General features: G+C 41.6%; 1 protein-coding gene across 3 annotated transcripts in view; it reads right to left on the reverse strand.

The window, feature by feature from the left end:
* WDR97 (WD repeat domain 97) overlaps positions 1-16,157 on the reverse strand; it is a 129,058-nt gene that overhangs the window by 6,887 nt on the left and 106,014 nt on the right. For all 3 annotated transcript variants that reach the window (XM_075211486.1, XM_075211487.1, XM_075211485.1), the window contains 5 exons: positions 15,574-15,750; positions 14,347-14,468; positions 13,559-13,724; positions 12,475-12,549; positions 8,086-8,261 (listed from right to left, as the gene is read on the reverse strand). In XM_075211486.1, coding sequence (XP_075067587.1) covers positions 8,086-8,261; positions 12,475-12,549; positions 13,559-13,724; positions 14,347-14,468; positions 15,574-15,750 — 716 coding nt within the window. The remainder of the gene's footprint in view (positions 1-8,085; positions 8,262-12,474; positions 12,550-13,558; positions 13,725-14,346; positions 14,469-15,573; positions 15,751-16,157) is intronic.

Below are 16,157 nucleotides of genomic sequence, written 5' to 3' on the forward strand. Positions count from 1 at the left end.
ACTACGGAACTCAGCAGGACAGAGCACAGGACACAGCACCACTGGACTGATACTGCAGAATGTGTGAACTTTGTAATATTGCAGTACCACTGGACTTTTACTGCTGAATGTGTGAACTTGGTAATATTGCAGTACCAATGGGCTTATACTGCAGGATTGGTTGTGCAAATTTTGTGGTAATTAAAAAAAATTAAATTAGTTTTTGGTATTTTTTTAAATAACTTTTTTTTATTTTTTTAAACACAGGGGAATATTGGGGAAATAACTATGCCCTTAGAAGCACAGAGCACAGGACACAGCACCACTGGACTGAACAGGACACAGCACGGGACCCAGCAGCACCACTGACCTCAGAAGGACAGAGCACAGCACACAGCACCACTGGACTGATACTGCAGAACACAGCACAGCACAGCACAGCACAGAACTAAACAGCACAGCACGAGATCTACCAGGACAGAGGACCACCTAACACACCCTCCCTCTACCCTGATCAATGCCCGAGTGAAGATGGCGGCGACTAGCGGGGAATTTATAGGATCCGAGTATCGCGAGATCCGACAACGGGATTATGAGTCAGAGCCTCAGTTTCAGATTTGAATTTGGCGCCAATACCCGGATCTGTCTCGGATCCGACTCGGATCGGCAACGTTCGGGCGGGCTCGGATTTCATAAATCCGAGTGCGCTCATCCCTAGTCCCGAGGTTTCACCCCGATTTGCTGGGTTGTCTGCACCTATTTGTAGCCGGCAGTCGAGGCAGGATGTTCTGCTTATAATCGCTAAGTGTCGGGTGACCACATCTCACATGAATCCTTTCTGTGAGTGTCTTAATAGAGGGGGGCTTGTAGTGTGTGGGGAGGACAAATATACAAAAGAGAAAACATCAGTTACTTAAATCAAGGTAAAAGAACTTCATAGCCCATAATGCTCTACACGGCAACAGAGTGCTAAGCATCATGGGAGAATATATATATATATATATATATATATATATATATATATATATGTCACTGATACATATACATATGTCACTGATACATATACATATGTCATTGATACATATACATATGTCACTGATACATATGTCACTGATACATACACATATGTCACTGATAGATACACATATGTCACTGATACATATACATATGTCACTGATACATATGTGACTGATACATATGTCATTGATATGTATGTCACTGATACATGTTGCTGAAACATACTGTACGCATAGGCCACTACATATACATGTGTCGCTGATATGTATGCCTAAATATACATATATAATAATAATAATAATTTACAGTATATATATATATATATATATATATATATATATATATATACACACACACACCTATATACATTATACATATGTCACTGATATACATGTCACTGATACATACGGCTATATATATATATTACTGATACATATGTCACTGATATACATGTCACTGATACATATAAATATGTCACTGATATACATGTCACTGATAAACTTATACATATGTCACTGATAGATATGTAACTGATAAATATACATATGTCACTGATATACATGTCACTGATACATATAAATATGTCACTGATATACAAGTCACTGATATACATGTCACTGATACACTGATAGATATGTAACTGATACATACAAATATGTCACTGATATACATGTCACTTATATACACGGCTATATATATATATGTCACTGATATACATGTCACCGATACATATAAATATGTCACTGATATACAAGTCACTGATATACATGTCACTGATACACTGATAGATATGTAACTGATAAATATGCATATGTCACTGATATACATGTCACTGATACATATAAATATGTCACTGATATACATGTCACTGATACATATAAATATGTCACTGATATACATGTCACTGATACACTGATAGATATGTAACTGATACATATAAATATGTCACTGATATACATGTCACTGATATATACGGCTATATATATGTCACTGATATACATGTCACTGATACATATAAATGTCACTGATACATATACATATGTCACTGATATATATGTCACTGATACATATACATATGTCACTGATATACATGTTATTGATAAATATGTCACTGATACATATGTCACTGATATATACGGCTATATATATGTCACTGATAAATATGTCACTGATACATATACATATGTCACTGATATATATGTCACTGATACATATACATATGTCACTGATATACATGTTATTGATAAATATGTCACTGATACATATGTCACTGATATATACGGCTATATATATATATTACTGATACATATGTCACTGATATACATGTCACTGATACATATAAATATGTCACTGATATACATGTCACTGATAAACTTATACATATGTCACTGATAGATATGTAACTGATAAATATACATATGTCACTGATATACATGTCACTGATACATATAAATATGTCACTGATATACAAGTCACTGATATACATGTCACTGATACACTGATAGATATGTAACTGATACATACAAATATGTCACTGATATACATGTCACTTATATACACGGCTATATATATATATGTCACTGATATACATGTCACCGATACATATAAATATGTCACTGATATACAAGTCACTGATATACATGTCACTGATACACTGATAGATATGTAACTGATAAATATGCATATGTCACTGATATACATGTCACTGATACATATAAATATGTCACTGATATACATGTCACTGATACATATAAATATGTCACTGATATACATGTCACTGATACACTGATAGATATGTAACTGATACATATAAATATGTCACTGATATACATGTCACTGATATATACGGCTATATATATGTCACTGATATACATGTCACTGATACATATAAATGTCACTGATACATATACATATGTCACTGATATATATGTCACTGATACATATACATATGTCACTGATATACATGTTATTGATAAATATGTCACTGATACATATGTCACTGATATATACGGCTATATATATGTCACTGATAAATATGTCACTGATACATATACATATGTCACTGATATATATGTCACTGATACATATACATATGTCACTGATATACATGTTATTGATAAATATGTCACTGATACATATACATACGTCATTGATACATATACATATGTGACTGGTATATATGTCACTGATATATACGGCTATATATATATATATATATATATACAGGGTGATTCAAAAGTCGCAGTACACCCTTTTATTTCAAAAACTCTACAGGAAATTGGGAAACCTGAATACTCCAGTAAGGTATGGGTGACGTGGTCTATCTTTAACGGTATGTACCAAACATGGGCGCCATCTTGAAATCGGCCAATCGGCCCAATTCCTGTAGTTTTTTAAATAAATGGGTGTACTGCGATTTTTGAATCACCCTGTGTATATATATATATATATATATATATATATATATATATATATACACATGTCACTGATACATATATATATGTCACTGTTACATATGTGACTGATACATATGTCATTGATATATATGTCACTGATACATATGTCGCTGAAACATACTGTACGCATAGGCCAGTACATATACATGTGTCGCTGATATGTATGCCTAAATATACAGAGTGTGTATATATATATATATATATATATCTATATACATTATACTTATGTCACTGATATATATGTCACCGATACATATGTCACTGATACATATATATATGTCACTGATACATATGTCGCTGAAACATACTGTACGCATAGGCCAGTACATATACATGTGTCGCTGATATGTATGCCTAAATATACAGAGTGTATATATATATATATATATATATATACCTATATACATTATACTTATGTCACTGATATACATGTCACTGATACATATGTCACTGATATATACGGCTATATATATATCACTGATACATATGCCACTGATATATATGCCTATATACATAATACATGTCACTGATACTTATGTTGATGATGCTTGAGAGATGCATTTGCCCTGTCTCCTGCCCATTCCGCCCATGAAATTGTAGCCTTTCGGAACGGTCATTTAGTTTTGAAGATAATTGGATGTACTTGTGCTCACTGGTGTACAGACTATTTCTGGGCATACGCAGTGCAGATTAATGCACAATATGGCATGTATCCGCATTTATGTTCCTTAATGTAACAGGCCCCTTATGTGTAAATATAACATATAAATAAGTTTTGAAGAAGTGCCAACTTCTTCAAAATGTGAAAAATAAATACCCACTCATGATTGGGGGCTGGTAAGGTCACATTCAGGAAATAGAGATTAAGCCAGTAATTGCTATGTGACTGCATTAAGTGTATGATGGTTCATATGTATTTTAAATATCACCAGGTTTTAACCAGGTGATTTAATAGGTCTTGTATGTAATGATCTATATAACCTGACAGGTTGGCTCTATAATTGTCATAATTTTATCCACTGTACTTTGCGCAGAAATAATAAAAAGGGGCCATTAAGATCTCTACGCACATAGAAAAGGGTTGTAAGGGGTTACATGTACCAGTATCATTACAGAAGTATACTGTACGAATAACAGAACATGGAGGTGAGTTCCTGATAGGCAAAGATGTCAGAATATACTATTATTACTGACTGTTCACGTACCAGCATACAATATACTGTATATGCCTTAATCAAAATATGAACTAATACCTCATGTTTTCATTTTGCTAGATACACACAGATATGCAGTAATAAGGACAAGCACTGACAACAACTGTATTTTTTTGCGTATGTACCGGACCTTGGCTTCTGCTTCTGACCACTGGTTTGTCTGCTGCCTGCACCTGATCCGTCTACCTGTTCTGACCACCGCTTTGTCTGCTGCCTGCACCTCTGACCTGTCTAACTGTTCTGACAACCGCTTTGTCTGCTGCCTGCACCTCTGACCCATCTACCTGTACTGACCACCGCTTTGTCTGCTGCCTACACCTGACCCGTCTACCTGTTCTGACAACCGCTTTGTCTGCTGCCTGCACCTCTGACCCGACTACCTGTTCTGACCACCGCTTTGTCTGCTGCCTGCACCTCTGACCCGACTACCTGCTCTGACCACTGCTTTGTCTGCTGCCTGCACCTCTGACCCATCTACCTGTACTGACCACCGCTTTGTCTGCTGCCTGCACCTAACCCGTCTACCTGTTCTGACCACCGCTTTGTCTGCTGCCTGCACCTCTGACCCATCTACCTGTTCTGACCACCGCTTTGTCTGCTGCCTGCACCTCTGACCCGACTACCTGCTCTGACCACCGCTTTGTCTGCTGCCTGCACCTGACCCGTCTACCTGCTCTGACCACCGCTTTGTCTGCTGCCTGCACCTGACCCGTCTACCTGTACTGACCACCACTTTGTCTGCTGCCTGCACCTCTGACCCATCTATCTGTACTGACCACCGCTTTGTCTGCTGCCTGCACCTGACCCGTCTACCTGCTCTGACCACCGCTTTGTCTGCTGCCTGCACCTCTGACCCGACTACCTGCTCTGACCACTGCTTTGTCTGCTGCCTGCACCTCTGACCCATCTACCTGTTCTGACCACCGCTTTGTCTGCTGCCTGCACCTCTGTCCTGTCTAACTGTTCTGACAACCGCTTTGTCTGCTGCCTGCACCTCTGACCCATCTACCTGTACTGACCACCGCTTTGTCTGCTGCCTACACCTGACCCGTCTACCTGTTCTGACAACTGCTTTGTCTGCTGCCTGCACCTCTGACCCGACTACCTGTTCTGACCACCGCTTTATCTGCTGCCTGCACCTCTGACCCGACTACCTGCTCTGACCACTGCTTTGTCTGCTGCCTGCACCTCTGACCCTCCTACCTGTACTGACCACCGCTTTGTCTGCTGCCTGCACCGGACCCATCTACCTGTTCTGACCACCGCTTTGTCTGCTGCCTGCACCTGTGACCCATCTACCTGTACTGACCACCGCTTTGTCTGCTGCCTGCACCTCTGACCCAACTACCTGCTCTGACCACCGCTTTGTCTGCTGCCTGCACCTGACCCGTCTACCTGTTCTGACCACCGCTTTGTCTGCTGCCTGCACCTCTGACCCGACTACCTGCTCTGACCACTGCTTTGTCTGCTGCCTGCACCTCTGACCCGACTACCTGCTCTGGCCAGTGCTTTGTCTGCTGCCTGCACCTGACCCGTCTACCTGCTCTGACCACCGCTTTGTCTGCTGCCTGCACCTGACCCGTCTACCTGTACTGACCACCACTTTGTCTGCTGCCTGCACCTCTGACCCATTTATCTGTACTGACCACCGCTTTGTCTGCTGCCTGCACCTGACCCGTCTACCTGCTCTGACCACCGCTTTGTCTGCTGCCTGCACCTCTGACCCGACTACCTGCTCTGACCACTGCTTTGTCTGCTGCCTGCACCTCTGACCCATCTACCTGTACTGACCACCGCTTTGTCTGCTGCCTGCACCTCTGACCCGTCTACCTGTTCTGACCACCGCTATTGTTCCATGCCTGTCATGAGAATATACTTCAGTGATTTGTGATATGTTCCTTACTGTGTAACATACCTGGCTATTACTTGACTATCCATTGCTATATTTATCTGAAGCAGCTAAGTTTGTCCCCAACTGTTTATCAGTAAACTGTGCTCTCTTGTTGTACTAATGCTGCATTCCTGCTGAGGATTCCTATTCTATATATATATATGTTACAGGATCTGCTGCCACTCCTTCAGTATTGGTGATCCTGAATCTTATTAAGACTTAATTTGCTCCAGAGTATTTGATATTAGTACATACTTACTTGAACCACTTTGATACTTGGACTGCTATCTGTCCAGGCTGTATGCTGGGCCTGAGTTTGTTATCTATCCCTGACATCTCTGGGAATGGTGTATCTGAGACCAGTTTTCCTATCCACTGCCTTCATTTCTTGCATAACCAGCAGCACTGGAAGATTTGTGTTACAGACATCCTGGTAGTGAAGCCGTTCACCATTCAGAGCAGGTTCTTCCTCCAGGTCACAGTCTTACATACAGGGAGTGAATGGCTAACTCTCCCCAGAGACTTACTACTGGGTGTCAGGGGTTTACTAGACTATTTTCTTGCAAAACTTGAAATTGTGACAACAATTAACCAATTAGAGCGGCTTTCCCATACTCTGACCAATCAGTGAGAGGCCTCTCTGGATTGGTTAGTTGCTGACAGGACTACTGCCTGGTGGTCATGGGATCAGTGACTTATACTGTATACATTTTAGTTGTAACTCCCTTTCCATTACAAGGAAGAAGACATAAGAGGATCTCTTTGAAACAAGGGGTGTAATAAACTGGAGAACGAGTGATTGGGGGTCTTTATTTAAATAGGTTACCAGTGGGCCAGCGATGCCAGGGACTGCTGGGACCAGTAGTGCCACATATAAGTGGGAATAAAGGTTAGTGTAAAGGAGGAATAAAGAGCTTTGGTGTTAATCCTCCCCGGTGTCATCATAGAAGCCCCCTCCTTTAATGTACTTGGTCCTCCCAGTAACCTGCCCTATTTGTAGATCACTACATTACATATCATACTTATTTGTCCTACAATTAATTGCAGCAAAACATAAATTAAACTCAATTTCTTGCCACCAAATGTGTTTGTACCAAAATCAGTTTATTCCCAACTGCAGTTGGAAAATGTCCCAGGATGGAAGAACAGTCCCTGAACATTACTCCTCCCACAGATCTCTAATCCACCAATCCTCTGCAGGACTGCCCATAAATCCCTCCCATCCGAAGGAAACAAACAACAGGGCAGGTGCTTCAGGGTTTACTGACATTCATTCCATCACCTGGTGAAGCTGGAAGTGTATGCAGAAGAGACGGCCGCTTTGTGGCATTATGTAATATGAGATGAGGGGAGATACGTGATATGTGACAGATAAAATGTGTCTCTCTCTGTTCCTGAACACATGTAATGTAACAGGGCAGACGATATCTAGGTGGCTTCAATGCTGGGTGCTGAGACTCCCTATTTCCAGCTTGCGTGTGACCTTAAGCTTCCGATCACAGGGAGAGAGCACAATAAGATGTGTTACCTATATATAGGTGGAAGAGCCAGCACCGTGCTCCCATGTTCTGGATCATGGTCCTTCATGTCCTGGATTTCTTTTTTCATCTGGATCTCACAGTAATAATTCAGAACATCACTAGGAGTCACATCACAAGACAACGATTCTGACAGCGTTTTATGTCTTCTTGCTCGGACACGATCCTGCAAAAGCATTTATTATTGTTATTATAATTATTATTATAATTATTATTAGTAGTAGTAGTATTATTATTATTATCGCTGTCATTTACATGTACCAATACCAATGCACCATCAGATAGACTGACTGTATACTTATAATTATTAGGACACCACTACCTCAAGCTCCACTCATTCTAAGTATCTGCACAACCCAACTGCTTAAAGAAGGAGGATCGGATCCTTCCAGGTGATCGGAGTCTCAAAACAAGTCACATTTTATCTGGAGCTTTCTGAAGACTCTAATATAATTATAAAAGTCCTTAATAATATGGCCAATCTAAATACTGATGCCTAATACTACAACAATAGTGACAGGAAAGGTTACTGTTAAATTAGTCAGCTTCCTGCATGTGCTCTGAGGGTGAGGACTTAAAGGCTTCTGACCATTCTGCCACGAGAAGGGCTAACAGCCTCCGTACATTACACATAGGCAGACTTTGCTCTACACAAACAGGACTGTGTGTTTAAATCCCCACCCAGGTACCATAGAAGTCCAGCCAATACCTTCCAAGCTGGTCCTCTATTCCTCAACCCTAACCCTAATATGTCCAGACCAAGAGTGGTGGAGATGGGTGTATATTAATTGGGCTGGAGCCACGAACGATCAATCGCTGATTCCTCAAGTATAAGAGGTGGAGCACGGCATACTTCTGTGGATCCTTCCGGTCTCAGGCTGAAAATGAAAATTACCGCTTCATCTGCCCCAAGCCTGCCTAACTGTATTACAGCTAAACTGAATTTGTCCCTTTCCTTCAATTCCACCACATTGGTGTAACACAATGGACCTCCTAACCACCCTGTCCGTGTTGCTGGGGTGCCGGTGGGCTTGCTTGGCCACCGTCCCCTTTATTTATCCCAATTACACCCGGAGAGGCCTGCTGCCACCACTAGGCTCCTTTGTCGGCACCTAGAACCGCTTCCTTCTGGGTAACTCTCGCTGCTAGTACACCCCCTTGCTGGGCACCAAGCTGGTACTTCTGACCTCTTCCTATAGATCAGGGTTGTTGTGGATGGTTCCTCCTGGCCTATCACACAGGCCAGAGGTGCAGGGTAGCGGGCAGAGCGTTGGTACTGGATGCTGGGTTCCAACCTCAGAACAGCTGGATAAGGGATTAGATTGGTCTAAATTGTAGGTCACAGAAATTACAGCAGGAAAGTTGGCCTAAAATTACTTTCAAGGACGCTGCACTGGGGTCTGACTCTCCCCCCCTGACCGAAAACAGTACCAGGGGAAAGTCAGCCAGATCACGGGGCAGCAGTTCCTGCCCCATTTCCCCAGGAGCTCTCTGAGCTTCGGTATGCGGTTTAGCACCTCCTGGATCTATTTGCATCCAGATGGCTAGCTTGTAAGTACCTCTGGCAGCCACTGGAGCTGGTTGCCGGGGGGTGAAGGATCAAGGGTTGCTTCTGCAGCCCCCACCATGGAAGTACGTGCAATTTTTATTGTAATATACACATACGAGTTTCGTTTTATACATTTACAGACACATAGTTACACTCTACATACACATAGCTGCACTACACTTTACACAGTTTCCCTCTCCCAGTGCCTAGCGCCCGGAGTGAACTTCCTCTATGGTGACTTCAGGCTCCTGACCCCTTGATCTGCATTATGGTGACTTCTGACTCTGCGTTACGATGACTTCTGGCCTCTGACCCCTGGCTTTGCATTACAATGACCTCTGGCTCCTAACCCCTGTCTCTGCATTATGGTGACCTCTGGCTCCTGATCCCTTGATCTGCATTATGGTGACTTCTGGCTCTGCGTTATGATGACTATGTAGCTCCTGACCACTGGCTATGCATTACGGTGACCTCTGGCTCCTGACCCCTGGCTTTGTATTACGGTGACCTTTGGCTCCTAACCACTGGCTTGATTACGGTGACTTCTGGCTCCTGATCCCTGGCTCTACATTATGGTGACCTCTGGCTCCTGACCCCTGGTTCTTCATTACTGTGACTTCTGGCTCCTGACCCCTGGCTCAACATTGTGGTGACCTCTGGCTCTCCGTCCTTTGCTCTGCATCTCTGTAGGTACTGGTTCCTGACTTTGACATAGTCTACTCAGCTTGGTTTTCGGACACCTCCTCCAGTTACAGCATACTAGAGCACTTACTTTTGATTCAGCATTTCTTTAATCCACACTGAGGGGCTATGGGCCTATCTCAGTAGTGCCACTGTTTTTGAGTGTTCTTTTGGGGCTGTTACCATCACCTGACTGTGTTACCAGCAGCCTGTCTGCATACCTGCCTCAAGTGATCACAATTTATACTAGAAACTGTTTACTGATGTGAATCAGTGTCAGAGATACGTCTGCATTACAGTGACTGTCTACTGACAGAGACATTCTGCTACAACGTGTATCTCCATATATGTCTGTACATTGCTGTTCTCTTTTCACCACAGTGTTACCGTTGTACTATGTCGTTATTCCCTGTCGGCTGCCGAGTCTCAATAAACCATCCTTTACTGCAACATGACCTCATTTATGTGTATTCCTAACAAGGACCTTGTATGCCTGTACTAGACTGGTGGACCTGGTTACAAGTGTGGACTGTATCCCACTATGACAGGGGTTTCCATGTTATAGGGCGACCAGTCTGGTGGTGGCTTTACGAGGCTGGACACACTATAACATGTTGTGGCAAATTGTATTATACCCCAATAATTAATTAGATAATTTATTACTAAGATTTGCTGCATTTTGTCACAAACACGCTCCCAGCTCTGTGACTTTGGGTGTTTGCTGTATGAGGTTACACACGATTTCATCCCGCAGTCTCTCTCTACCTATCACACAGGTTATAGACCTACTGAATTACCCCAGACAGCGCTCTCACACCCCCACACACTTCAGGTTTGCCACCACCTGTTGAATACGGACAATAGGACCCCAATATATTGGCACACACGGCTTCTGGCTACCCACAGGTTAGCAAAGCCCACACCAGCAAACAAAGGGTTAACTCTTCACACCTCCATACTGTTACACAAATGTAAATGCACGCACACACTAGGCTTGTTAGTCAAATGTGTTAACAAATCACACATCGGCATTCAAAGGGGTTAACTTGGTCGAGCTATATTCTTCTTAACAGGCTAATGGATTCGTTAGAGTATCAAGCACGCAACTTACTAAATTTATAGATTTAATATACAAAGGTACAGGGCATTCAAATATAGAAAAAAAACAATTAATAAACAACTGACATAACATAAAAAAGCAAAATCAGTTTTAAATAAAAGGGGTTACATCCAGAGTTTAATTTACATGAGTTGTATAATCTGTGCCATGAGAAAATTGGCTTGGAGGTTGGACAGCTTATAAATGTGGATTGATTTTTCCAAAAGACTGACAATTTGTTGTAACTGGTCTCAGCTTTTTAAAGACACTTTCGCACCTGTCCCTACCCCAAGGGGTTGTGGTCTGTGACACTTTTTTCAATCACCATTTGCATGTTGCCTGATTTACTACGCAATTCTACTATGTGACCTAACATTTCTGTGGAGCATTGAAGAGACCATGTTATTATTAATAGATCCCTTATGAATTTACACATCTATTAATATCAAACAAGCCTAGGTACAGGTTATCAATTGAGCTTATACTCATTTCCTCAACTTCTCTGTGTGGCAGAATTCTTAATTTGACATATGAGCTGCCCTTCATCATGCTATTGAGGAATTTGTGGTTGATCACTACTTTTATTGATTTTAAGTGGCATATTTTAAAACTGAATTATTCTTGTCTATATACTATAAGTCAGCACATGGTCTCCTTGAGCCAGACACCTTGCTGAGCGGTTCCTAAAAGTCTATTCAGGTGTTAAAACTCCATGCTAGGCCAGGATATATCTCACCGCAGGGACCTTTGAAGCTGACAGAGGTGACACTGCTATCTTCTAACACTGGGATGTGCAGAGCTACCAAATAAACACACAACAGACTCTCTGGCTTCACATTTTACATTTTAGAAGCTCAATTTATCAATGGATTAATTTGATATACCATATTTACACAGCAGTTATGGTTTAGGCCTTATTCCTTACAATTATGTGTTGGGTTAACCCTTCTAAATAACTGTTAATTCTCTATGTTTACGACACATTTGTATTATTATTATAGCCCATATTTCCTAATACAGATTACAACAATATGCATGTGATATTCTCACCTGACTTCTAACTGGAATTAGTACTTGTGATGTTCTTGGTCCTTTAGGATGTGTCATAGCTGCTTGCAAGTAATCCTGGGGACATTATATGACAATATTATGTGCAGGCCACTAAATAGTTAATCAAACACAGGATATGTGTAAATATATAAAGAGATCACAGGAAAGAGATTCTTTGTGACCCAGTCACTGCTGGTGCAGAGCCGAATGTCTTATTACAGTATAAAGGTGTAAGTAACTCTGGATTTCTTGGCATGTGAAGCAGAGCCCGGAGAAGGGTATTAGTGAAGGTGTAGGAAGAGGATGGTGTGAAGGTAAGGAGCAGTCATGTGACTGGACGGGGGGGGATTACTCAGCTCAGGGCTGAGTACTCAGCCACAGGAAAGGTGTGTGTATATATATATATATCTATAATATAAATGTCTAGTGGCATGTGTTAGTCTGTGTGTGTGTGTGTGTGTGTGTGTGTGTGTGTGTGTGTGGAAAAAATAAAACCAAGCTGCAGCGCCACCTGCTGGGCGGAGTTATACCCTGACCTACTAAATTCTTAGTGTGTGTGGGGAAAAAAATTCAGAAAGGGCTGAAATTTGGTATACTAAGATGTTTTCAATTTGTTAATTTAATTTGTTAATTGTTAAAAGTGTTTATAAAGATTTAAAAAAATATATATATATATTTCTTGAAGGAGAAGTGACAGTTGGGAGTGGTTGGTGGTTGCCGGGGGTGACAGTGGGGAGTGGTTGCCGGGGGTGACAGAGTGAGAGGAGTGTGATACTCAGGACCGCTGAGAGAGATCCCTGTGTCTGGATAGACATCTGGATAGATGTGGCGATGACGGGTTAACTTGTATATGTATATGTATATATATATATATATATATATATATATATATATATATATATATATATATATATATATATATATATAGATAAATAGATAGATATATCAAGGGATAATATCCCCAGACACTATCTCTTATCCTACTTCCAACCTGCCAGAAATTGTTTGGTGCTGATGTATTACATGTTGGCACCATGCTATCGGCACCCAGTTATACCCAATGATCTGACAGCTTGTTACGTACTATCAGCTGAGCGGTCCAGCGGCTCAGCCACTCCTCACATGTTTGTTTCTGGGTCTTTCTGCTGTTTTCGGTCTGCTCCCAGTTGTCCCAGGAGCTGCACTTCTTGCCAATAAATCCATGGGGGTCCTGAACACCAATTTCATCAAAGAGAGCGAGGAACTTGTCCCTATAGACACAGGGCAAAGGGCGGAGCCAATGTTTTATTACACACTAGAGAAACATTATCTGATATATAGAGAAAAGAAGGATTTCATTAGTTCTGAATGATAACATGATCTCAGCCTACTACAACCAACATATAAATAAAAAATTACTTCAGGTATTTAAGACACAAAAAAGAAGGGACAGATTTATTATTTCCCAATAATTATATGTGTGTTAATAATTGTAGATTGTAATTAGGCTCTAAAACAGATTCACTATTGGGGTTAGATACAGCACAAATCACACTGACGGAAACCGTCATATGGCTGATAACACATTATCCATTATCTATGGCTGATAACACATTATCCATTATCTATGGCTGATAACACATTATCCATTATCTATGGCTGATAACACATTATCCATTATCTATGGCTGATAACACATTATCCATTATCTATGGCTGATAACACATTATCCATTATCTATGGCTGATAACACATTATCCATTATCTATGGCTGATAACACATTATCCAACTGACTGTAATCAGTAAGAAAATGAGACTTGTCTGGAATCTGTAAACATACAATAAGCATGATGTAGATAAGGGGCACCTACCTACGGGAAGGGTGCACCTACCTATGGGAAGGGTGCACCTGTACACAGGTCACCAGCAGCTCTAACACCAGCTCCGAGCTCCCACGGAAGAGATCCATCATGACGCGCAGTAAGAACCAGAGGAACTCACAATCTTCAAACACCTGGGATGGATTTGTAGAGACAGTTTTGGGTGGGATTATCATTACTGTCACAGACATTCCATGTCAGCAACCTCCAACCATTGTGAGTAACATGCACGAGTACAACCAAACACGAACAAGAAGCGCGAGTCACTGCCAAGTACATAATAATAACATTACCAGACAACCAAACTACACTCTGGCTGAACCATTATACAATATGATGTAGCACTTACCCTCATACATCAAACTCCCATTGTCCCATAGACTGTGCGTCTGTTAGCAGGGCCCTCTTACCTTTCTGTATGTATTACACAGTATTGTTTTATTCCTGTGTTTATTTCCAATTGTAAAGCTACGGAATATGGTGGCGCTATATAAATAAATGATAATAATATTTCCTTGGTACTGTAACATGTGAACATACATGCCCCATAGGAGAAAACCCATATCCATTATAGAATCACGTTCATGTTAGAGGTATTGTGCTTCTTCTATTTTCTGGTTTGTTTCTGCACTTTAATAGCCTGCATAGCACTTTGTAATACGTATATGGCATTGTAATACGCGTATCATGTTGTAATCCACATATTGCTCTGTAGTGCTCATGTAGCTTTGTAGCCTGATCATCGCTCTGTAGCCCACACATTGCTCTGTAGCCCGCACATCTCTTTGTAGCCCGCATGTGGCTCTGTAGCCCACACATCTCTCTGTAGCCCACACATCGTTTTGTAGCCCACACATCTCTCTGTAGCCCACACATCGCTTTGTAGCCCGCGCATCGTTTTGTAGCCCGCACATCGCTCTGTAGCCCGCACATCGCTCTGTAGCCCGCACATCGCTCTGTAGCCCCCACATCGCTCTGTAGCCCCCACATCGCTCTGTAGCCCGCACATCTCTCTGTAGCCCGCACATCTCTTTGTAGCCTGCACATCGCTCTGTAGCCCGCACATCGCTCTGCAGCCCACATGTGGCTTTATAGCCCGAACATCACTTATAGCCCGCGCGTGGCTCTGTAGCCCGCACGAGGCTCTGTAGCCTGCACAACACTTGGTAGTTCACATATCAGTTTGTATACAGCCGGTCTCATTAATGACAGGTTTTAGAAGATAGAAATTACATTTACCTGAGTCCTTGTCACTGTGTTTATTGCCTTTACCAGGGTGTGGAAAGTCTTCTGTGGGTCTATCAGGTGTCCTTGTTGGTGTAGTGTATGGACAGCCTGTAGAAGTTGCTTTCGTACTGGAAAATCTGCCTGAAGGACACCTTGTAATAGGCAGGACTCAAAGTCAGAATATCCTGTCTGCAAGTAAGAGGGGAGAGGTCAACTAAAAACAGAGAAAGTGAAAGAGGAAGAGATGAAAAAAATGTGGATACTGACCAGCTTTTCCTTGTGTGATATTATTATTATCAATTCTTTATAAAGCTCTGTGGTGAAACGGAGCATTAATATTACTCTAACCAGCCTGTCCCTCGTTTCTCACAAAATATAGCATGTACTTTTTATATCCCTTGCTTTTGTTCCCCAGCTCAACAGACTACAACTGCAGTGTCTAATTACATGTGGATAAGGAGACATTGTAGCTCATTGTAAATATGTATATTTTTTTATTGTATATTGTTGATGTGGCAGTGAGGTTGTTATTCATTGTCCTTAAAGTGAAGCCAGGGGGAGTTATGGGTAGGGATCAGGTTGCAAGATACTGGTGA

Source organism: Mixophyes fleayi, chromosome 5 (genome assembly GCF_038048845.1).
Source record: "Mixophyes fleayi isolate aMixFle1 chromosome 5, aMixFle1.hap1, whole genome shotgun sequence".
NCBI classification, from domain to species: domain Eukaryota; kingdom Metazoa; phylum Chordata; class Amphibia; order Anura; family Limnodynastidae; genus Mixophyes; species Mixophyes fleayi.